Source organism: Galeopterus variegatus, unplaced genomic scaffold (genome assembly GCF_000696425.1).
Source record: "Galeopterus variegatus unplaced genomic scaffold, G_variegatus-3.0.2 Scaffold605, whole genome shotgun sequence".
Lineage (NCBI taxonomy): Eukaryota > Metazoa > Chordata > Mammalia > Dermoptera > Cynocephalidae > Galeopterus > Galeopterus variegatus.
This window is the reverse complement of record NW_007726716.1, coordinates 417,305-441,626: the sequence shown is the minus strand read 5'-3', so window position 1 is coordinate 441,626 and position 24,322 is coordinate 417,305. Positions and strand designations below refer to the sequence as shown.

At 40.6% G+C, this 24,322-nt stretch overlaps 1 protein-coding gene across 3 annotated transcripts in view; it reads right to left on the bottom strand.

Annotated features, from left to right (window-relative positions):
- Positions 1 to 6,049: 6,049 nt before the first annotated feature.
- MRPS27 (mitochondrial ribosomal protein S27) overlaps positions 6,050 to 24,322 on the bottom strand; it is an 88,384-nt gene continuing 70,111 nt past the window's right edge. For 2 of the 3 annotated variants that reach the window (XM_008570471.1, XM_008570472.1), the window contains exons 5-11: positions 22,980 to 23,094; positions 19,663 to 19,741; positions 17,730 to 17,845; positions 13,832 to 13,934; positions 11,639 to 11,781; positions 9,411 to 9,581; positions 6,050 to 6,933 (exon numbers count right to left, since the gene is read on the bottom strand). In XM_008570471.1, coding sequence (XP_008568693.1) covers positions 6,706 to 6,933; positions 9,411 to 9,581; positions 11,639 to 11,781; positions 13,832 to 13,934; positions 17,730 to 17,845; positions 19,663 to 19,741; positions 22,980 to 23,094 — 955 coding nt within the window. In that variant the 3' untranslated portion in view covers positions 6,050 to 6,705. Of the gene's footprint in view, positions 6,934 to 9,410; positions 9,582 to 9,919; positions 9,939 to 11,638; positions 11,782 to 13,831; positions 13,935 to 17,729; positions 17,846 to 19,662; positions 19,742 to 22,979; positions 23,095 to 24,322 lie in introns of those variants that run through there. The other variant, XM_008570473.1, reaches the window with a different exon arrangement.

Here is a 24,322-nt window from a genome sequence, read left to right as displayed (position 1 = left end):
GGGGCCTGGGAACCCCCCCCCCCCCCCCCTCACTGGAGGAAGTTTGTAATGGACATCCTTGGTCTATTTCACATGCTGTGGTAGGCATATTAACTTTGGAGGGTGTTTTAAGGATTGAAATTTTGAACTCTGTAGAGATGAAGCATCATGGGAACTAAAAAAAAAAAAAAACAAAAACCCCCCACAATTCTCCTATCCCTGAGTACATCAGAAGACATAACGTCCCTTTTATAAATCCTTTATAAAATTTTCCCATAGTCCTTGACTCAGCATTTAAAGCCTATCATGGAATTCATTTTCAGATGTTTTTTGCAGGAATATACTCCTTGTTTTCAGAACTTGTCCAGCTCAGATCTGGAATGTCTAATATTCAAACATAATAAATACACAGCCTAATAACTCTTTTGTTTTAAACAAAGATCCCAGCGGTTACTGCCACAATCTCAGGGGCATTGCTATCACCTTTTGTTTGGACTTCCTCGTTACCATACAGGTAATAACATCTTCATGGCAATACTCAATGTCAGCAAAAGGCCAAATCAATGGGGGAAAGAAAAAGTTATTTTCAAGCTAAGAAGTTGTTATTCAGAATAAAAGGCAATTTTCCTGACATAACCATGTTGAAAAGCATCCTTTCCCCCCATTTTCTAAAGTGGGATTTAAAAAATTTATCAGAGTTTTGAAAAATTCATGAAAATATAATCACACCACATTTTCTGCTTTTGTGATTCACTAGAGCCACAGCTCCCAGAGCCCATTTTGCACTGCATCGTGTTCTCCCCCACGCCCAGTGCAGTTGGCAGGTACCAGCGGAGTTACCTTCTGATGACTCACAGGAGGCCACATTACAACTTCATTTTGGAACTCAAGACTCCTGTCCAGTTATGCCCAGACAGTAAAATTAATCATCATTTACCTTTTTCCCTAATGGAGCTTGTTTAGAAAGAATGGCCCACCCTATATCACTGCATATTGTATATTCATATTCAGAGTTAGACAGACACAACTAATATTAATTACTCTTCTAGCCTGAAAAATATCATTGGCAATGAGATATTTGCCACAAATTCCATTCTCGAGTCTCATTTATATCACTGCAAAAGACCCGTGGGTGCCCTGCATATACCCTTGGCCAGGGTTTCTAACCTTGGCACTACTGACATTTGGGCCAGATATTTCTCTGTTGTGAAGGCTGTCCTTGCACTGTAAGATGTTTAGCAGTATCCCTGGCCTATTAACTAGATGCCAACAGCAGCCCCTCAGTTGTGACATCAAAAATACCTCCAGCCATCGCCAGATGTTCCCTGGTAGCAAAATCACCCACCCCCAGTTGAGAATGAGTCCTGGGCTTGCTCCTGAGGTCACCTGTAGACAGTCCCCAGCAGTGGATGGACGGCTTCCTGGTTCCTGCCCAGGGGTGTTTCCTGGTCATGGGAGCGTGCTGGCACTGCACAAGGAGCAGGCTAGAAGTGCTCCCAGCCCCCGAGGGGATGGAGGTAATGGAGAAATGTACCAGCTTCCTGCCCTCGGTGGGAACTGCTGAGGTGTGCTCTCCAGTCCCTCAGAGGGTCTGCTGCAGCAGCGAGCCTGTCCACTGTTCACTCAATTACGCACTCTTTACTGGCTTTCCTTCCTTGCCTGCCTCGATCTCTCCTTCCCTCACCTGTCTTTTTAGGATCACCTCCAATTAAAGCACTCACACTCAAAAACCCATCTCCTGTCTTGCCATTGGGAATGCGCTGGTGAGAGGGTAGGGCACCGTGTCACTAAGTTTGGTAGTAGACCAGGGGCCACTCTTGGCTCACTGATGTTGGCAATGGGGATGATGAACCTTGAAATTCACCCCCCACCCCCCACCAAGCAAGAGGCCAGGTGGTGGTGCTTCGTCCATCCTTTCCTTTTGCAGATGTAGGATCTCCATCTGACAGCTCTCCCTGCCCAATCCTACTTCCCTCTCCTTTTATCTTTCACAGGCAACACCCCCCTCCAAACTGCTTTCACTCCTACCTCTGACTCAGCAGGTGCTTCCTGGAGGACCTAAGTGACACAATGAGTCTCTAAGCATTGTTTTTCATACCCAGCTCCAAGTTCTTTGTTCCACCACAGCAGTTATTTTTCCTCTCTTTTGCGGTGGTTAAATTAAGAGCATTTCTCAAAGCTCATCATATAGCTTCAGCAAAAAAAAAAAAAAAAAAAAAAAGAATGCTGAATTTTATTTCCAGGGAAAACATCCAAAGTAAAACAAAGATCACAAAGAATGTTAAAGCTAGCTGTCGGAATCATTCAGAGTGAAAAAGTGACTTTAATCAACTTACCTTCAAGGCCTTTGACTACTTGTAAAATCTATAAGCACCTTCCCACACACATATCTGATATCCTTGGGCCACGAGAAGGAAGAGAAACAAAATGCAAGATTTGGTGCTCAGGCACCAGAGCCCCAAAGGAGGAGAGTGAGATACTTACACCGCACCAGTTTTTTCTTCTTTCCACCATCCTACCTTCTATTCCTTTTTTGGCCAAGGTGAGTATGGGGTGTGGGCCAAAACAGGTTTAGTTTGAATTGTTCATTTTAGTTCAATTTAAAATACTTTCTCACAAACACACCTACTCTGCAGAAGACTCCATGGAGAAGAGGGTTCTCTCTACCCCAGGGCAGCTTGAGACACAAGTGACTAATTAAAGCCCAAAGTGGACAATGATTTCCCTTCATTAGAGCTTTTCCCGCCTCTGGACCTGAAGTGCTTTTCCTGTGAGCTCCTGTGATGACACCTTTCGGCTGTGTGTTGACAGGTGCAGATACACCAGCCTCTTCTCCCTCACTAAAATCTTAGTTATTTGAGGGCAGGAGCTATAGTTTACTCATCTTTATAGACTCCATAGCACTTAGTATGGTGCCTTGCATGGTGTATGCCAAATAAATGCCTGTGAGCATGCAAAAGCCGTGCTGGAGCACAGTCGGTGCTGCAGACACTGAGCTTCTAAGGGGGTGGTCAGTGGTGCCCAATGGAGCAGAGCACTTCGAGGGGAAAAGGATCATTGCAGTTGATGAGCACGCTGTGCAGCAGAATGGTGAACTGAAAGCCAAATGCCCAGGGTTTGACGAATGAGCGACTAGCCAGTAAGTATAGATACCCTCTCAAGAAGTTTGGTGACATAAGGAAGGAGAGTGACAGGATAGGAGCTTGATGTCAGGACAAAGGCTTTTTTGTTTTTAAGAGGGAAGGAAGTCTTGAGTAGGACTGTGGACTTGGAAAAAGAAATCAGCAAAGATGATGCAAGATGGCAAGGGAATGCTTGATGGATCTGGAACAGGCAGGCAGGTATAGAGTCAAGGTCACAAATGAAGAGTTTAACATTGGAAAGGAGGGAGGGAACAGCTGTCACTTGGAAGCAAGAGATGATGGAGAGAAATGGTAAGCATAGAGAATTGTTAAAGGTAGAAAGTAGGGAGGTTGTCATGTGGCCCAAATTTTCCTGGTTAAGTGGGAGGCAGGAACATCTGAGTCTGGGGGAAAAAGGTCTTAGGCTTACAAAGAGAGGAGGAGCTATTGAAGTAAAAATGAGAGTCAATTAAAGATAAATGGAAGGACTACTGAATTGAAGAGGATAGCCATAATTTTGTAGAGAAATCTAATCAGCCTAATATATGACTTTGTATCCCAACACTTAGTAGGTTAAAAGCAGACCGAAAGAAAACTAATGATGGTGTATCAGTTTCCTAGGGCTGCTGTAATAAAGTATTGAAAACAGGGAGGCTAAAAGAACAGAACAGTTCTGGAGGCTGGAAGTCAGAAATCGAGATGTCAGCAGGGCCATGCTCTCTGGTGGCTCTAGGGGAGGATCCTTCCTTGCCTCTTCTAGCTTTTGGTGTTGCTGGCAATCCTTCATGTCCCTTAGCTTGTAGATGCATCACTGAGTCACATGGTTGACTTCACCCTGTGTCCTCACACCATCCTCCCTCTGTCTGTGTCCACATTTCCCTTTTGAAGAATATTGGTCATATTGAATTAGGGCCAACCCTAATGATCTCATTTTAATCGGATTTCCTCAATAAAAGACCTTATTTCTAAAGGTCAGATTCTAAAGGTACCGAGGATTAGGGCTTCAACATATCTCCTTTAGGGAACTCAATTCAACCCGTAACATAACAGGTAGGTCTAAGGATGAAGGTCCAAGGATGGCAAGTGGGCCAGAATAAAGGGAGTGAGAAAAAATTAAAGATGCTAATGAGAACAATGGTGGGATGGCTGACCATGAAGCCCAACCTGGGAGGCAGGCAGGTAGGGTTGGAATTCTGGAGAGAAGGGTTTGAGTGACGGAGTAAGGGCTAGGCATTTGCATTGTTCCTTTCTGCCTGGAAAGTGATAAGAACAAGCTGGCTCAGCAGGAGTCATGGTATGAGAGTAGGCTGGGAAGAATGGGACTTCAGGTATAAGATCTTGGATTAGTGATAGGAGGCTGGAGGTTTGGTTGTGACTATGGCAGGTCACCTGGAGGAAAGGTAATTTGTTACAGCGGAGGTCATTCCGAGGCTAGGGTACTGAAAGCAGTTTCTCTATCAATATCGAAGAAATACAGAATGTGATATCAGGGAAAGGGACAGGACAACTGTAGTCACAAGTCACAATCGGCAAGGAATGTGGGAGAGTATCCTACAGCTCAAGAGATCAGAGCCCAGAGAAAGGGTTGTATACAAGTATTTGGATGGCAAAGACTCGTAGAGCTCCTGAGACGAGGGCACAGGTGTGGATGGAATCCTGAGCGGGGAACGTGGAAACTCCTGCTGGGACAGCAGCACGGTGGCGGAAGTGGCCTCTTTTGGGGAGTGGAAGTGCAACAGAAATGGGGGGGAGGGAAAATGAAGGCAAAATTATGGGCCAAAGTGTTAACCAGATGCTTCAGATGCTTCATGCCACAACAGTCATTAATTTACTGAGCAAAAGTTGCCTTTTGATTGATCTTTAATCTCCCTTTCATGCAATAAGAGAATGGCCAAAAAAGCCCTGCCCTTTATAAATCAAAATGTCAGAAGTGACCTTTGGTCATGCCCCTCTACCTAAGTAAGATTCAATTCAGCCTTGCTAGTTTAAAGACCCTGTCCTGGATCCCTGCTGCAGTTATACAAAAGTACTTGAGAAAGTTCATGGAAAAACAGAATTAAAAGGCAATACAGATACTTCCATGAACTTTTTGACATACCTGTGTATACAGGGCCACAGGCAGGGAGAGGAGCAGTGGCAGCCTGACCTCAGGGGAGCACTTAGTTTCATTTTCTCACTCATAACATGGCTAACAGTACCTCGCTCATAGGGCAGCTAGAGTTGTTGGCACACAGTAAGTCTTTAGTAAATGTTAGTAGTGGTTGTTACTATTACCATAATCATGGCCACAGTCTGATAGAGAAGGAGGGTTGAAAATATGTTGCTCAAAATCACAGTAACAGTGATGGTGGTAAGATTCCCTCTTTCTCCCAAAATACACCAAAATAATCCCAGAACATTTATTTCCACAGGTTCTTGATAAAAGAGCACAGTCCTGAATAAAAATACACCATTGTACTTAAAGGCAAGATTACATAGCAAGCGAAGCTGCCCCGACCCCTTCACATAGGAGAAACTCCAATAAGAAATTTTTCATTTCTTGACAATTTTATAAGTATTCACATGTCCTATGCACTTCAAGTCCTATCCCTTCTTTCGTTTTCCCTAGCTTCATTTACTAAAATGTATGCTCACAAATTGCATGAGATTTTGCATGCGTGTGTGTACACAAAAGGCTCACTTTATCTACTTGATAAAGGAGCTGAGATAATGCTTGGGAAAAAAAGTTACCCCAACATGACGAAGAAGCCAAGCCAAAGAGGGCTAGTTTTTTCCTCAAACAGCTAGTGCTAGTTTTTTCCTCAAATGCCCTTACTTTCTAACAATGTCACTGTGGGTGCCTAAAATTTTTCTTTTTTTTTAAAGATGACCGGTAACGGGATCTTAACCCTTGACTTGGTGTTGTCAGCACCACGCTCTCCCAAGTGAGCTAACCGGCCATCCTTATATAGGATCCGAACCCGTGGCCTTGGTGTTATCAGCACCACTCTCTCTCAAGTGAGCCACAGGCCGGCCCTGAGTGCCTGAAATTTGAGATCCAGTAGGTTCATGATCTTGAGTTCACTCCTGTCCTGAACCTCTCCCACTGCAGGTCTGGAAGGGCGAGGCATGGTGGAAAGGAGCAAGTGAGGATGTGAGCACCCACAGCTGATTCAGTGACACATGCACCAGAGCAGACTTGGGCACAAGGTCTCAGCACATGCAGGGACCTTGGCCTGATGGGCCTGGGCTGGGAAGAGGGAGACCATTCAAAGCCCATGCCTGAGACCTGACTCTTCAGCCATAGGTTCTTCCTCCACCTACTTTAGGTATTGGGAACTTTCAATGCTCAAAATTGATCTCTGTGCTCCTGGAACTCAACCATAAGCCTTAAGAGCCCTTTTCAAGGTCATTAGCTGGTGGCTTCAGTCTGACCACTTGCCACTTCCACAGCTTCACAGCCCTTCTTGGCATCTGGATAGGCAGTCACAGGGCCTTGATGTGTAGAACAATGTGGCCTACTTCAACAAAAGACGACGACGAATGGTGGAAACTGAGATTTGTGTCACGGCCACTGCAGAGTCCCACAGGGTCTGGAGAGGCTCTTGTGGTCCTGGGGGCCCAGTTAGGCAGCTGCCTTTGCCTGGTACTCCTGTTTCGCTCTCGCCTTCTGCTCCTGTTCTCTCTGAATCAACTGTACCCGCTCCAGATGCCACTGCTGCAATTTCTGCTCGTAAGCGGTGATGTCCTCTGCTTCACAGGTGGGCAGCTTTTCCTTGACAAGCTGGGTGGTCAGAGTCAAAAGGCTTTCTGACTCAACTTTGCCCAGAGCCTGAAGCTTAGAATGTAAGGCCTGTTGGAAACAAAGGAAAACAAACAAACAAACAAATAAATAAATAAATGAACAAATAAACAAATAAACGAATAAATAAATTAAAAAAAGAAGAAAAAGGGAGAGCAGGTGGAAGAATATAAAGAGGAAAAGAGAAGAGATTAAGTCACTTGCAAAATCTCCACACGTTTTGCTTGCAGAAAGGCCACTTTGATAAGCCGTCATGCTGCCTTTCATCCACTGTTAGCTTTTGCCATTCTTTGCAGCTCAGCAATTTTGCTAAGATGCACCACATGTAATTTCTTCCCCTTTACTCACAAACAGTAAATGAAACTCCATATGCTGTGTTTTCCTGTGTAATTTCTTGTTTTAAGCCACAAAGACAGCACAGCTATAACAAATCTATGTCTCCACTCTGACCTATACCAAAACAAGCAGCAAACTCAAAGAACAAGAATTCTAAGATGCAAACAAAATGGCAGAGGCATCTGATCAATTGGAGCGTGCCCATACACATCTTTTCCTTCAGAATAACTGAGATAAATGTTTGCCTTGCTGGCACTCCTTTCAACAGATGGAAATCGTTTCAAGGATTTCTCAATAATGGCATGCTAAACAGCTCCCATGAGTGCTTGCTCCATTATAAGCTTCCACCTGAAATGGCAGCTTGGTTTGGTTGGTACTGTATTCCTGGAGAAGTAAGTATTAAAAACATTAATCTATTTAACTACTTCAAGATGTAGATCATCAGAGAGAGCCACTTATGGCCCCAGCTGTAGCTTATAGCACACATCCCATGTTCCACAAACAAATGGGATTCACTGGCATAAGTGATGAGGCCTGCTCCAATACAGGGGTGGAAGGCAGGTAGGGTCCACGGGCTCCATAGAGCAGCCAGAGGCCTGGCATGATGACTCAGTTACATACAAATGAGCCCTAAACAAATTACCCCTGGCTAATAAACATCAGGCAACAGGACCAAACGGAAATATAAAATGAAAATGATTTCTTTCTGATATCACTCTCCATGTGGTTTGAGGCCAAGGAGACAGCTTGGGACAACAGAATAAGGACTCAGCTCTGAATCAGCCAACTCGTTCAAATGCCAAGTCAGTCACTTACGGGCTAGTTTTTCTCAGCCTTGCTACTGTGTAACTTGGGAAGTGCAGTGTCTACCACCCAGAGCTTTTGTGAGGAAGAATGAAATGCAGTGACGCCTAACACACAGCTAGCAGTCAACAAATATTTGTCTCTCTTCATAAAAATGCATTTGGGAAAGAGTAAGGCCTGAGAACTTAACACAGGCATAAGTTTCTATTCTCTGAGACTAAATACATAAGAAACAAGAGAAAGAGGTTATAATTTTTAGGAGTGGTGGGCAACCTTGGTCAATGTGAATGTGGTGAAGGACAAAATATGGGGCTAAGCCGATTTTTTTCTTTAGCCTTTCTAAATTTACAAAGTTAGGCAAAGTCATAAGAAAAAGACAAGTACGCAAATTCTCAACCTAGCTCTATGGCCAATTCTCTATGAATGTTGGCAGCAACGATTAACCTTTCTGTCTCAGTTTCAAATTATAAAAGAGAGAATATGAGCAATGACCTTAGAGAAGTACTGGGAGAAACAGCTGCTGTAAATACAACAGAATCCCCTTTACAACATGGGGAAATACGTTTCCCATAGCTGGTTCATATAATTACTGAAAAGATTTAATGTAATAATCTAGCAAAGTTTAACATCTATCTGTCCCCAAAAGACATAATGAGTCAGGGGCATGGACGGTAAGTTTTATGCTCCATACAAAGAATTTCCATTCAGGCAGCAGTTTTTTCTCTTTGCACTAAATAGATGAGAAACAAAGCAAGAGGAGGCCAAGGGTTTAAACACTGAACGTGGTTCTTCTTCTCTGACACAGATCACAGAGCATTTTGGGATGTACAGAATTGAAAGCTACCAAAGGCAGCTTGAGTGCTCAGGGTTGTTTTGGAAAGAAACAGTAGAAACTGGTTACATCTTCCATGAATGACAAGAGAGCATTTCTAATGGCCCTAGTGAACGACATGATGCTGCCAAAGATGAGTGATAAAAGACACCTGTCTCTCATCTCTACACATTCACATGCGGCTTCAAGCACATTTAGTGCAATGTGCAGAAATGACTAGCTACTTTTAGCTAGAGTGGAAGTCAGGTTATTGCTATGAGGCGGCAAGCTATTATCCACCCATCAGGCACATATCAGGGATGAGTGGGTAATGACATGCTGCTGTACTGAACAAAACTGTGACCAATTAGCTCAAGTACAAAAAAGAACATGAAAATTCCACTGGTTTCTTTTAAGACCACTTCCTGTGTGAAGCAATAAAAATGTAATTTTTGATGTCAGTTTTTAATGCCTTTGTGTGTGACACTGATGTATGAAAAGACTGCTTGTCCATCACCACAGCAGAGGAGCCTGTTTTATGCACAGCTGAGAGAAACTCGGTTGTGCTATGATTTACCTTAAACCGTTCCAAGTATTGGGGAAGCTTGGACTGTTCTGTTTCCTCTGTGTCTAACTGCTCCACCAGTCTTTCTGACTCCTGGTTGTCTTCACCTTCTTGGGACTGTTCCTCAGAAGCCCCATCAGCCAAAGAAGTCACAGCCTTCAGCACTACATCCAGCACATCGAGCTGTGGAGCAGAAAAAGGATCAGGAAGGAACTAAACAGCTTGTGGTCCTGAAAGCACATTGTGAAGAGAGGCTGGGGAAGGTAAAAGAAAGGAAAAAAACAGGACCTAAAAACTGTGGGAAGATTTCTCTTTTAAAATTCTAGGAAATATAAATGGTTATATTTTTTCATGTTAGAAACACCTTATTGGATGGCATGGAAAACTTAATACAAAAGAAATGGTACAAATAGAAAAGCTAAGAATTATTTGTTTAAGTGAATCAGCACAATGGCATTTAAGTTCACTTTTAATTAGCCAGGTAGGAATCCAAGAATTATGCTTAATGGGCACTAACGTACCTCTTCCTTCCACGTCTCTCTTCCTCAATCAGTTTGCAATTGGGACAAAGAAAAAGCAAGATCACAACCAACAAAAGGCCATTCTGAATGCATGTTAGAGCCTCAGGATACAGGCAAGGGCCTCCCTCAGAGAAAGATTTTAGCTCACAGGGAATCTGTAAATTAGGGATCAGCATAATCCACATAAGCTGCTGGCAAAGACCAAAGATACATACATGAAATTCACTTTGATGAGGTGACTTCTGTGACTTAGACAGTAGGTAAATTAAAAACAGAGGGTTTCTTTTTGTTTTGACCCCTCTCTCCCACCACCTTCCCTTTGGGACATACCTCCTTTGACCCATGAAGGGCTTAATCATCAGAGAAGGAATAGAAACAATAGCCACACCAACATAAGCACCTGCTTGAATACCAATTAATCCAGTCTATGTCACAGTAGAACAAAAATCCATAAAATACTCCAGGGCCTTTCAATACCACTAATACATTATACCCAAAGTGGACACATGGCATGTTCTTGCCAACATCTGAATCACGCTTCTATTAGATCCGAAAACAGAGAATGCAAATCTGGCTCAGATTGGAAGGAACATTTCCCTTGCAAAGGATTTATGTGTAATTTTGTGTTTTCAACCACCAGCCCTGACCACAGCAAGGTTAAAACATGTATATTTAGAAATGTGCATCCTCTGTTACAAATGTCTGGCAAAGAACATGATGATCCATTAGACATTGGGTATGAAGTGCCAGTATAGGACCAGACCTACACATCTCACAACTGAAATGAAAGCCAAGGAGTGAGTCCTAGTGATCAGGGTCAAGACAAAACAAATAAGCAACTCTAAGGTAACCTTTATACCGTGGTAATGTGGCAATCAATGTCCTTTAAGGCCTCACTCTGGCTGTAAAAGCTGCTTGGACAGAAGCAAACACAGTGGCTCCCTGTGGGGTATAAGGCTTGTCATGTTTCCTAGAGTCTGAGCTAAGTCTAGTAACTTCCTAGGTGACTAAAAGGGATGAGCTTTGAGGCCGGTGAGAGGACACTGTTCTAGTTCGGGCAAAATGAACACCTTGGAACTTTGAAAGGAACACTGGATCTGGATCTCCTCAGCATCATACATTACCACAGAACAGTCTGATGGAAGGAAAGCAAGACTATGCCATCCCTAGTTCCCAGATTCATTTCCTGAGGGCTTTTATGGGGGGGGGGATGCTATGTAGTCTTTCAGGACTACATGAGGGTACAGAAATGCCAAAAATATTTAAAATGAAATCTTACCCTCTCTTGACATCCCACTGAGATTTTTTGGGTGGCGGGGGGTGGTGGGTGGCAGTGGAGTGAGTAGTATTTTATTGAACTTAACTTGAATTTCAGGGGAGAGGAATAGTTTTTCTCCTAGACAATGAGCTATAAAATCAACATTAATCTTATTTTCTAGTGTTTTTTGTCAACAGCATTGAAAATGTTTGTGGTTCTTCATTCCTTTTCAACTGGATAAGAACATGTTCTATAGAAATATAGAAAGGTGAGGGTTAGCTCAGTTACAGTGTGGTGTTGTGACACTAAGGTCAAGAGTTCAGATCTCCGCCTGGCCAGCCATCAAAAAAAAAAAAAAAAAGTAAGTGAAGGAAGGGGGAAAGACAATGAAAACAAATTCATAAGGAACTGTAAGGAACTGGAATTGACTGTTCTCACTGAATTAGGGCTGAGGAACATACCACTTCTCTACATAGCTTTGTGTCTTCTGGGGAGGAGACCACTTTCTCCATCACTTGAAGGGCTCTGTCAAGGTAGCCTGGTTTCCATATCAGAGGCATATTGTGGTACACAGCTCGTAGCCCTTGCTGCAATTCCACCTTCCCTGTGGCCAAAAAGAACAATGAAGAATGCTCAGGCACGTCTTCCCACCCTGTCTGAGGCTGAAGAATCGAAAGCACAAGTGAATATTCGCCTGGCAGCTCTAGAAACAGAGAAAGATCATTTCAAATCTATGCCAAGAGCTTCACCTCATCCGTGACCTGATGTCATCATTTTCACATGAATGATAAACAAAATGGTAATATTCACTGTATACATTTCTTAATACAAAACTGCAAACATGTTTTTCTTCTTTTTCATTTAGGCTGGTAGAAATTATCTTCAGAATATATAAATCACTGGACTAAGAGAAACTTAGAGAGGTTTAATTGTCTGCCTCTAAGTAGGGCTACCCTTAAAAAACAAGTCAACTGAAATACTATTTTTGTTTCAAGAACAAAATTTTCCCCAGAGAAAGAAATTCCACAATTTTCCTACAGTGAAAATCTTGTCAACATCTGACAACTTTCTCTGCCAGGAAATGTTACACATTTTTTCAAATGCTCTAAAACACCCAATCTACCATCCTCATGGAAAAAAAATCCCATTTTCCTCTTCTTTCCTTTATTTGAGCTTCATCAGTTGTTAAATGACAAAATCCTCATCGTCCTTCTGGATCTTGGAACATGAATGTTTCTCTTGGCACCTCAAACCATCACAACTCGAGCTTAAGATGTGGACACCAGACAGTTGGGTCCTCTGGTGGGAAGAGGGGCTGTCTGTATTCCTGTGGAGCAGAAATCCTCTCTGCACTAACAACCAAAGTCACCTTGAGCTGCCAGTTCTTAAATCTACCTTCACTTATCTTTCCTGGGAAGGAGGATTTGGTAAAGCTAGAGCAGGACATAAACAGACAAAGCTTATCAGGTGACAGCTAATTTTAGACCTTTAAGGTGCTTGGTGCTAGACTGCAGTCACATTCTGGGCTGCTGCTGCCATCAGGGGTGGGTGAGGCTGCACAGCACATGACACAACGAGAGCAAAGACCTTTTGATCTGATGGCTGCCAGTCACAAAGGACCAGCGCCTCTGCTTATAAACAGTAACAAAGTACATTTTCTTAGCCCTGAACAATCCATGCAGTATAATAGTCCTGAATGCTTATTTGAAAGCAAAGGAAAACACAGGTAAATCAATATCAAAAGTAGGTGGCAAATAAGGAAAAAATGATTTTTAAAAAGAGCAGTCAACTCTTTTGTTAGTATGATAGCCAGTCTGAAACTCTGAAATTCCTCTGAGTTTATATCAGAATCAGCATCCAAGAATGCCACACTACATTTTGTTGGTAAAGATCAACTTCAAAAGCAGTCAAAAGCAATATATGGTCAAGAGAAGAGGCCTTTCTTATATGCCTAAATACTGTACTTAAGAGAGAATGGAAGAGTAAACCTCTGAAAATCAGGACATGTTTATGCACGTTCTGGTTGAATGTTATTTGCCCAGATTCGACACAACCCAGGTTCTGAGGCCACTTCTCAGAAGATTTCGTCCTCTTGACCTGATTTTCAATGCAATTAGGACACTAAAGTAAAGCTATCATCTAACCACATGGTACAGTCACACTGTACCAATGAGCCACTCACTCTCTGCTTTTCCCAAAGTGATACTAGTTGTGATCTCCGAGTTTCTCTTGCCTCACCTGAAAACTATACCAAAGATACAAGTTCAACCTTAACTCTTAATTTCTTACCTCTTGGACTTTAGGTCTAAAGAGACTGGAAGATCTTTGTCAATACTAGGAAAGATTCTACTGGCTGGTTCTTCCTAAAGAGAGCCAGAATTTCCCTTTCTGTATCCCTTTCCAACATTGATTACCACTAAATATTACCTATGGCCACAAGAACTAGTTCTCTTGCCAGTGGTGACAGATTTTAAGAACCCTCTTTACTCTCTCATAATTGTAAGGCCATCAAGGTCTATTTTTATGTCTAAAAATAAAGGCCGTGGTTGGAATTTCACTAGTAAATTTACACCAAATTATAATTTTACTATGAAGTAGAAAAATACATCAATTCTATCGATGAAGAACATTATTTGTAAGGATCACTTGCTTACCAAGAAGTGCACAGCCATATAACTGGGAACTCAAACCCACTGAGTTCTTCTGTTTAAGGCCTGGAAGTAATAGGGATGCACCGAAATTCTTCTCCTCTTCCCACTGCAACAGAATATACCAGATCATGGTCCATTCAAGCATTGAATACTTCATGCAAATATGTGATTTTTAATGATGGAGGCAAAGAACATGTTACAGTATTAAGTAAAAAAGCAAAATAAAGTTATATATACATTATGATCCCAATTTTGTAAATAAAAAGTATGTTAAAAAAAAATATGGACAAGAAATACCCTGTATGTTAACAATTTCTGGGTAGTGAAATTATGAGTGATTTTGTTTTCTTCTTTGTACTTTTCATTATTTTCCAAATTTTTGGCAATGAATAAGAGTTTCTTTTACATTCAGAAAAGCAAAGCAAAATAAAGAGTACACTCTGGACCAACGCTGACTTGAGATAATAAAGATTCAACATGCTGTCACCTCTTCTTCACTCATATTGCTATGTCCTGATGGAGCAAGCTTTTGAATTTTAAACAATTCAGCAATGATCAGACTTCTTTATCAAAGTGTTAAGATAAATATCACTATTAAGTTGCTTTTAGATAGATATGTGCCTCTCGAAAACAAATTAGGCAATCAGAAACACTTAGTGATTGTTCCTTTCAACCCCAGGTGCATAATCATACTTCAATAAAATTGAAGCCTTTCGTGAGACGGGGAAAAATGGGTAAAAGCACAAGCATTTCTAAGCCTGCTGCAGACCAGTAACAGCAGTGACTGAAGGATGTGCTGGAAACGCAGGGCCCAGAGGAGAGCCTGGGCAACTCCCCAGACAATGGGAGCTATAATCTTGGTGCCATATGTGTACACACTGGCCAGAGTTGGAGCCCTTGCTCTGTCTTTGAAACATAGACCACAAAGCTCAGGTTGCCCTACACTGGTCTCTGCACTCAGAAGTCAGTTGGAAACAGAGAAAGAATAAGGTCTGCAGGCTGCAGTGGCAGCCTCATGTAAGTGAGGCACCTCAGGTGTTAATAGGCACCTCTTTACTGCAATTAGCCTTTGTGCAATACAAGTGTCATTTCTTCAGGTTTTCCTAAACCTTTGAAAAAAGCAGAGACCTTGGGAAAAAAAAAAAACCTCTGCAGGCACTTCTGCAGCACAGATAAGTATAAGAGCTGGTAATTAAGGACCAGGTTATTTTACTTTCAAAAGCAGACCACTCTGATCTAGGGAGGCTTGATTTTCCCCACAGAAACTGCACGAAAAGTGGGCCCAGTGAATAATAAATAAGGAGCCTTAAAAACATTTTTCCCCCATAGGCAAAAATGGGAGCTACAGTATCAGAATGCAATAGGGGCTAAAGTACAATGAGTAGTAAAATATCTAAGCCGTAGCTAACTTTGATGTGCTAGGAATCATGCAAGGGTGGTGACGGTGACTAGGATGGTGATACTTCTGAAAGAACTTTTAAAAAGATGAATGAAAAAACTAAACAAACAGATAAATGTCTTAGAAAATTTCTGATGATTGGGAGTACTGCAACTATTGCTGCTTATATGATCAGCTATTTATGTGTCAACATAAAACATTAGATCTTTTCAAAGCCTTTAGCTTCCATTGTAGATACTATAACAGACTAATTAGGGTGCTATCTCACCCATGTCCTCAAGGTTTTCCCATTTTATGCTTCTGCCACTCCCATTTATGCAAAGCAAATCCTCATTCTCCCACTTCCCCTCCCTCCACTCCCCTTCATGGCTAGACATCTCCAAATAGTTGCCTATACTCGCTCTCCTCTTTCTGCACTTTTAAATCACTCTACAGTCCACTCCATTTGGTTTCCTGCTCCACTACTCAATGGAAACCAAGGTTACAATTTAGTGCCTCCACACCACTAAATTCAATGAATTTTTTTATTCCTCATCTTACCCTACCCTCTCCAGCAGCATTCAATGTTGTAGACCACTCTGTTCCCATGGATTTGGTGGTCCAACACATTTCTGATTTTCCTTCTTTTTGCTTTCTGGTTTATCTGCAGACATTTACACATGGATTAATCTCCAACACTCTATCTCCAGTCTAGATCTTCCTATTAAGCCCCCAGTTTTCCTTGTGAAATCTCTTGTCTCAAAAGCATCTCAAAATGCAAACAACATGTTCAGAGCCAAATTAATGATTTTCCTCATGATACCCGGTCTTTTTCCAGAGTTCCCTTTACAAACACTCGGCACCCCTTCTGTCCAGATATACGAGTCTGCAGCTAGGAGAGGCTCTTTGACTCCTATGTCCCTGCTTCCACATCTAGTTCCTCATCTTATTATTTACCTCCCAGATATGTCCATTGGCTACTCTCTAAATCCACCACATCCTGGTCCCACCATTACCATTATCTCTTGCTGGCACTACACAATAGTCTGTAAACTGGCCTGACTATAGCCATCTTTACCCTGTTCTGGTTTCTCATCCACATTACAGCCAGAGGGATCTTTTCAAAACAAAAATCTGATCATGTTACCCCTTCTGCTTAAAATTTTTCAATGGCTTCTCCCTATTTTTAGGATGAAGATAAAATGGCTTAGCATGGCTTCCATTCTCCAACCATATCTTTCCCCATGTCCTCCCTACCATTCTCTCTGTTGTAGCTACAATATCTTCTTTGAATCCCTTTCTGCTCACCATATTCTTTTTGCCACAGGGCATTTGCACATGTTATTTCCTTATTTTGAATTGCTTTTCCCCTCTTCAGCCAGTTACTTACTCTTCATCCTTCAAATATCAACCCAAGAAATATTTCCTTAAGGAAGTCCCTACTAACCAATTTGTTTAAAATACAAACATAACTCCCTAATATATAGGCTTTTCATAGACTTCTCCTTTGTAGTGCTCATTATACTTCTAATTTTATATTTGTGTGTTTGTTTTGTTTTGTTTTAAATGATTGTGTTCTTCCTAGATTGTAAGCAGAAAATGTCAGCTTTCCATTGTATAACTACCAGGTGGCAATGTATGGAACGAGTAGGTGCTCAATATACATTTAATGAATTAATAATGAATGTGGTGTACATCATAGGCTGACACTCATCCTGAAAGGCAAAACGTATCATCATTACTTTAGAATGTGGGCTGGACTAGATGACCTTTTCATTTCCTACCCAAACTAGGATTTTTTGATGCTACATTTTAAGTTAAGGGCAGACCGTAGAGCCAGGTGGCTTCATCACCTACTAGCTGGGGTGTTTATTCTGTAACATCTCTATGTCCCAGTCTCTATATCTGCATAGAGTTACAGTGAGAATTAAATGCTTTAATAAATTTAAATCCCAAGAACATGGTGTGTTAGTTAAGTATTATTTATTGTTGTTATTACTATATTCTTAGGATAGCAATAAACAATGACTAAATACCCCAACCTAAGAGCTGAAATCAAAACTTGGTATTCTAGACCTTCCAGAATACAACTGAGCTAGCGTAACCTTAGGAAAATACTGATACAAATTAAATAATTAATATTTAAATACTTCAGGTTTGTGGTCAAAATTAGCTACCTTACTGCTTTTTTGATATGCCATGTCCAGCTCTCAGTGATCATCAATAATCCATTTGTGAATGTCTGAAGCATACTCAGCCTAGCTCCAAGTTTCAAAATGTGCACAAAGTCTTTCATTTGAGATTCTCTCAAGTGGAGATATATCCAGTTCTACTTTGTTAGAAATCGGTAACTAAAAAGTATAGACCGAACACTTACTTCTGGTTTTGCCACACAGCTGCACATCAGATACCTTTTTCCAGCTTCTGAGGGCAACATTTCCTCTGGCCACCTCATACCTAACTGAGCAGCCACTGCTTGCTTTTTCTAAAGCTCTCAGTATTGCTTTAAGGCAGATCACTTACACTGAAGTCTGTCTTCTTTGCCAGGCAATGGTATAAAACATAGAGGGCCAGAAGTTGGGTAGAAGGTACTTCAAAGGCTTCTTGCATCATGATCTCAAAAACCACAGATAAAGCATCTGGCGAGAAGATAAAAGTAAAAATGAGAGGAAACCAGTTGTAGGTATCACCACCAAACCTCTATTAACTACAAACACTCTTAAAAAGTGGTTTGTGGTAGGAAAATAAGCAGAATTAAGAAGTATAAAATGTGGGCTCTGGCCCTCATTTTTCCACAACCTAGATCTTTCTCAATCCTTTAACTTCTATTGTACATCCTACACTGCACTAAACCAGGTGCTATTGTACCCCTGGACAGCACCACAGGACACTGAATAAACCATTTCTCTTGGTATCATCTTCATAATGATAAAATACTATTTGCTACATCTACTTCAAAAGATTTCTGGATAGTCCAAGAAGATAATACATATGAAAACATGTCATAAATTATGAAGCAAATCTAAGGCACCATGTCTATCAGCTACAAGAGCTAAAGCAGGGGCCAGCCCGGTGGCGCACTGCTATAGTGCGCCGCTTGGGAAGCGTGGTGGCGCTCCCGCCGAGGGTTCGGATCCCACATATAGACCGGTTCCCGCTCACTGGCTGAGCGAGGCGTGGGAGCAACACCGAGGGTTGCGATCCCGTTGCCGGTCCCGGTCCGGTACGGGGGCGACACTGAGGGTTGCGATCCATTGCCGGACACGGAAAAAGACAAAAAAAAAAAAAAAAAAAGAGCTAAAGCATACAGAAAGGAGGCACATATCTTCCCAAGGTCATCCTGACAAGCAGAGGAAAGAAGCTGGGCTGACTGCCCCATGCTCTGCTCTGGTACCTTCTCACTGTTGAGGCAGAAGAGGACAAATGCCTGAGGAAATCCTAAATCCCAGGTATTATTTCAGATAGAAAATGGATGACTATAAAAAGTCCAATGGGCTCAGTTTAAAAGACTTGAAAGAAGGGAAAGGAAAATGTTAATTCATAAATGATAAGCCCCTAAGTGTAACACACAACATAAGATATTCGTTTCCACATGTACGTTGGTCACAGGCGAGCAGGCTTTGAGCACTTTTCATTTTCCATTAATATTCTACAACATAGATAGAAGCCAAGGAAATCAAATGCAAACAATTTCTTTCCCTTAGTTATTTGTTGTTAAAGCAGAAAATGCTAATACGTTGGTTTAAAATATAGTGCCTGCACATACCACAAGCGTAACACGTTTTTGACTGAGTTATTCTGTTAACCAATTTTTACATATACTCATAATTATAAAAGCATTAGCACTGACTTGCAGTTGTTCCTAGCCAGCTGGTTTTGCACATGTTGGCATGGTTCTGGATGAAGCCATACTTATGAATTTCTATATATTTTTTTGCAAATGGGGAAACTGAGATAGACAGGTAGACCAGGAAGTCATCTAGTCAATTAGTAGCAAAATAAAGACTGGAAGATATTTTCTTTTAAATAAACAAATCAAACACTATAAGAACACAAAGCTAAAAATCCAGTTAAAAAAAAAAAAATCTCAGTTCTGCCAACTTCATTACTGAATCCAAAATTACACATGAAAATTAAATCAAATTTACTTTACCCTTTATTTATATTTTGTATTTCAGCCAGCTTGGGAAGTGAAAATAGATTGGCCTGTATAATTAACTTTTCTTCTATAATCATTTAGGTACTCTGATACTTCTTGTCCTAACAACAGTAAAAAGAATAACATTTAAAAAATTTTTGCATAAATGATAATAATCTTCATCAAAACTTTTCTGACTGAAAGAGTGAGGTAAAGAGATATCACTAAGAAATAAAAAGGGGGAAAGTGCCTGCATTTATACATTTCCCTTTGGGAGCTAAAAGCCCTATAGTAACTGAATCTGGGTTGGTTTCTTACCTTTGAAGTTTTCTTTTTTTATGAAAGAATCCATCAGTAAATTGAATGTAAAGTTATCTGGAAAAATTCCATATTGAACCTGCAATGAAAATGAAAATAAAAGGAAAAAAAAAAATCCCTTTAATTCAGTCTGTAACATATGCCTATGTATTATTCAGGATAAAACTTGCCACAATTAGCTTTAAAATATTTGACTATTATTTTACAGTATCTGTGACAGTGAAATATAAGCTGTCACTCATGAGGTTTGGTAATTGGAACTGTTGGTCAGGGTGAGAAAGCTGTGAGTCTGATATGACAATTGATAACACCTCATCATAGCTTTAAAAAAAAAAAGAAAAAGCCCAAACAAAAACCCCCAAAACCCACAACCTCCTTGCCCCCACCTGCCTCAATGATTCTTTTTATAAGGTATGACTAACAATGCAAAAATGGACTCATGAGAAAGCACAGATTATGCAGCATTTTCTGGTCCCTTAGTTGCTTTTAAGACCAAAGAAATGTGTCAAGAAATATTTATTACTAACCAAGTTCTTAGGATATTGTACTGACAAGCAGCTGGCTATGTGATAATTCAGATTTCTTAAAATGTGGATCCTTTAGCACCTGCCTCAGAATTTTCTAGAAGTGCTTTTAACAATAGATTCCTAAGCCTCAGACCTATAGAATCAGAATCTTTGGGAACTGGGCAAAGAAACTTGAATAAGTTTTAGTGAGCTTCTCATGTGATTTTCATGCATATTCCAGTGTGACTGCCAATTATCTAAATTATTTGCATTTTTACTTGTTTTAAATTCTTACTTTAGTAGGATTATCAGCCACCCCCCACTTGTTCCATTCTTCCCTCACCAACCACTAGAAACACCGAGGAAATTTTTCTAACTACACTCATACCCTTGGGAGATTCTGATACAGTTCTAATTCCCAATTGTGAATCACTGCTGAACTGAGTCACTGTTGCTAGTTGGCCTGTCTGGAATGACACAGGTGTGCTGAAATGGAAAAATGTTTAGAAGCTACTATCTTGAAGGCTGTAGTTAATACGCAGTATCTGTCTGTATTTCTCAAAGCCGTCGTTCAAATTAGCTCTAATCCCTAGGGGCAGGGTGAAAATAAAATATTTTAGGATAATAAATCATTAAAGCTAAAAGGGACCTTACAAATAACTGGTCCGTGATTCTCAACTCTGGCTGTAAATTAGAATCAGCTGGGAGCTTTAAAAAAATACCAACGAGGAATAAATATGCAGAGCAAAAAGGATTTTTAGGGCAAACTACTCTGTATGATACTATAATGGTGAATACATGTCATTACACATTTGTCCAAACCCACAGAATGTACAACACCAAGAGTGAACCCTAATGTAAACTATGGACTTTGGATGACATTGATGTGTTAATGTGAGTTCATCAATTGTAACAAACGCACCACCCCAGGGGTAGGATGTTGATTACAGCGGAGGCTACGAATGTGTGGGGTCAGGAGGTATATTGGAAATCTCTGTATTTTCTACTCAATTTTGCTATGAACCTAAAACTGATCTAAAAAATAAAATTAAATTAAAAAACCATGAAAAAAATGCCAATGTTTAGGACAGATCAATCAAATTAGAATCCCAGGGATATAGACAAGCAGCTATAATTTTTAAAAAGCTTCTCGGGCGACTCTAACTGGCAGCCAGGGTTGGAAACCACTGATTTAGTATAACCCACTTGACTTAATGTTGAAAAAACTAAGACCCAGAGGGATAAAATTATTTGCTTGAAGTTACCGGCAGCTGGTGGATCTGTGGAGTTACAGGATGGGTCTTCTGAGCTAGTCAGGTGTTCTTTCCACTAAAAGACTCTAGGAGCAGCAGAAATGAGATAGACTTTATTCTACTTTCTAGACCCTTCCTGTCTTGTTTTCACAGGAATCTTCTTTGAGTGTAACCTGTGTCATTATACTCTGGACTAAAGAGAGCATGATTTAATCCACCCCCAGGTTCCCCTGGGGCTTTCCATTTCCTTCTCTGGAGATTCAACGCCATCACCTAGTGACTGTCCTTATCTAGGGACCTAACTCAGTTTCTTACTCCTTCCCTTACTCCATTCCCCACTTTATATACTTTATACTCTAGGCAAAAAGGCAACATATTATTGCTCAAACTAAGCCTGTGTTTTCCCCCAGACATACCTCTGTTAATGTAGTTCCTGCCAGCCCATCTCCAAGTGCAAGCATTTTGATGACCAGTTTAAATAATACTTATCTCTTTCCTTCCAACTGGATTCCCTTGTCTTAAATTCCCTAAATTTTTTACTGATATTTTTGTGTGGCACTTACATTTGCATAATATCAGACTTATTAGTGAACCTGCTTATCTGCCTTATTAAATTATAAGCTTCCTGAAGGCAAGGATAGGCTACTGCTCATGTTTGTATCTACTATCATACCCAATCCAATGTCTCATAAACAAACTGTACAATGTATGTTAAGCTGAACTGGGCCTAAGTTACAGGAATGAAAAATATTCTGCACAGAGGGGATCCAAAAACAAAATCAGTATTCCTTATTAAGTTCTAACTTTCAAGGTCCAATGACATTATAAAAATAATATTTTCATAAAAATATTATTAAAATATTTTTATGGCTCAAACTAGTGTTTAGCTTGACACCCACAATAGTAACATTCTAAACTTTTGCTTATTTTCTATTTATTTCATATGATAAAGGTAATGAAGACTCAACCATTGGGTGAAGTGTAACATGGGAAAGATCCTAAGCACAGGGTGTTCTTGGGCTTGAGGGGAGGAGTCAGAGGATTCGAAAGACATAGGAATACTGTCTTTTTCAAAATCTGCAAGATAGATAGTCTGAGTACTCTGGAGATCACATTCCAGCAAAAATGGTGATGTCTTTTTCCCTACACTTCACCAAAGGGAATCCAGCAAGAAATCCAAGACTCAGGGATCATGAATGAAATGACCACAAGTGTGCAAAGTTTTTTCTTCTAGCCTGGTTGGTTAGCTCAGCTGGTTAGAATGCAGCCTTTTAACACCAAGGTCATGGGTTTGGATCCCCATACCACCCAGATGCCAAAGTTCTACAGATTTTAACTGTCCTTTTCTGAATCACGATGGTTGGAAAAGCAGTAACTATAGGAGTTTTTATTTTTAACTTGTTAATTTATACCCAGCATCAAACTAAAAAGGATATCTGATGGCAGATAATTTTAAACAGTTAATTTTGGTATTACTCTTTACTGTACTGTAATAGAAACAAACACCACAACATCTAAACTCAGGAAAACAGGATGCAGAGCCCAGGAAACCACTCACCTTATTTACTACGGTATATAAGGCTTTGTCTTCTGCACCATATTTTAGACACTGCCTAATCCAGGTGTGGATAGTCCAGTCTCGCAGGTGCCAGCAGTTGGGGCTGTGTCGAAACCTAAACAAAGCACAAGAGGAGAGAAAACTGGTGTTAACTCTTAAACGTCAATGTCAAAACACATCTTCCATCAGCAGGTCCTTCACTTAGATATGTACAGAGTTTACTCAATATGACCAAAAGAAACAAAAGTCAACAGTTCATAAAAACTTGAGGATGAAACTAATTAACTATAGTCTGTAACGGGAAAGAGAAGGCAAAATAATAATAACAAAAAAAAAATTTTAATTTTATTCCTTAACACCCCCTGCTTTATGAAAAATGATAACCATGGTGTTATGTAAATACATACTTCATTAGAACAGAGATGTAGAGCTAAAGCTGATAATTTGGAAGTTTAAAATAAAACAGATAAAAGAAAAAAATGAAAAACAGAATAGCACAGCAACTCTAGAGGAAAATCCGCTTTGAGTAACAGATATTTCTTGGGCACTTAAGAGAGATTGGGGCACTCTTCACGGAATCAAAGAAAAAAGTAAAGGTTGAGCAAAATTTAAGTCAGGCCCTCCAAGATTCATAATTATGCTGCTTCCTTCATAGCTCCATTCCAGCCCTTTAGTCTATCTTCTCTTGCCTACTCTAGCTCCCAACATGGTCTTCAAAGTCCTAAGCAGTCCAAGATGAGGAATATACAGTTACAGTGTTCCCAAAAGGAATGGTACTTGGAAAGGAATTCCGAATGCTGCTCCTGCCTTGAGTTCACACACATTAGCAGCACCTGGGGTGGAAGCTGCTTCTCCTTGTTCCTCAGGATCCGTGCCAAACCACAAAGTCAGGTGGAGACAGGGCTGTAAGGAGGGTAAGGGCTCCATGCCCTTCTTCTTATCTGTTTTGATTAGGAGGAATCCTCAAACATCAAATCATGCTGAAGTCCCCACATTTTCTCTATCCTTTCTGGAAGCAGGCCAATCTCTGGACTCCTCAAATATTAAAACTTTCTCTTTATAAAGAAAAAGGTAAGACAGAAACTTGGTGCTAAAGGATTCTGTGCCACATTTGAGAGTTGAGGATACAGGCTAATACTAGTGTTTTTTAGAGGCTGTTTATTCAATCTGCCATCTGCTATTTCCTGCCATCTGCTATTGGGATAGTTTCCTTCTGAATAGGTTTTCTGCCAAAGCCAAAGCTGAGAAAAGAAGAGGAAGTGAGAAATAGTATTTAATTTAGGCTATCTATTAGAGCTCTGGTGGTAGATTTGGCAAAAAAAAAAAAAAAAAAAAAAAAAAAA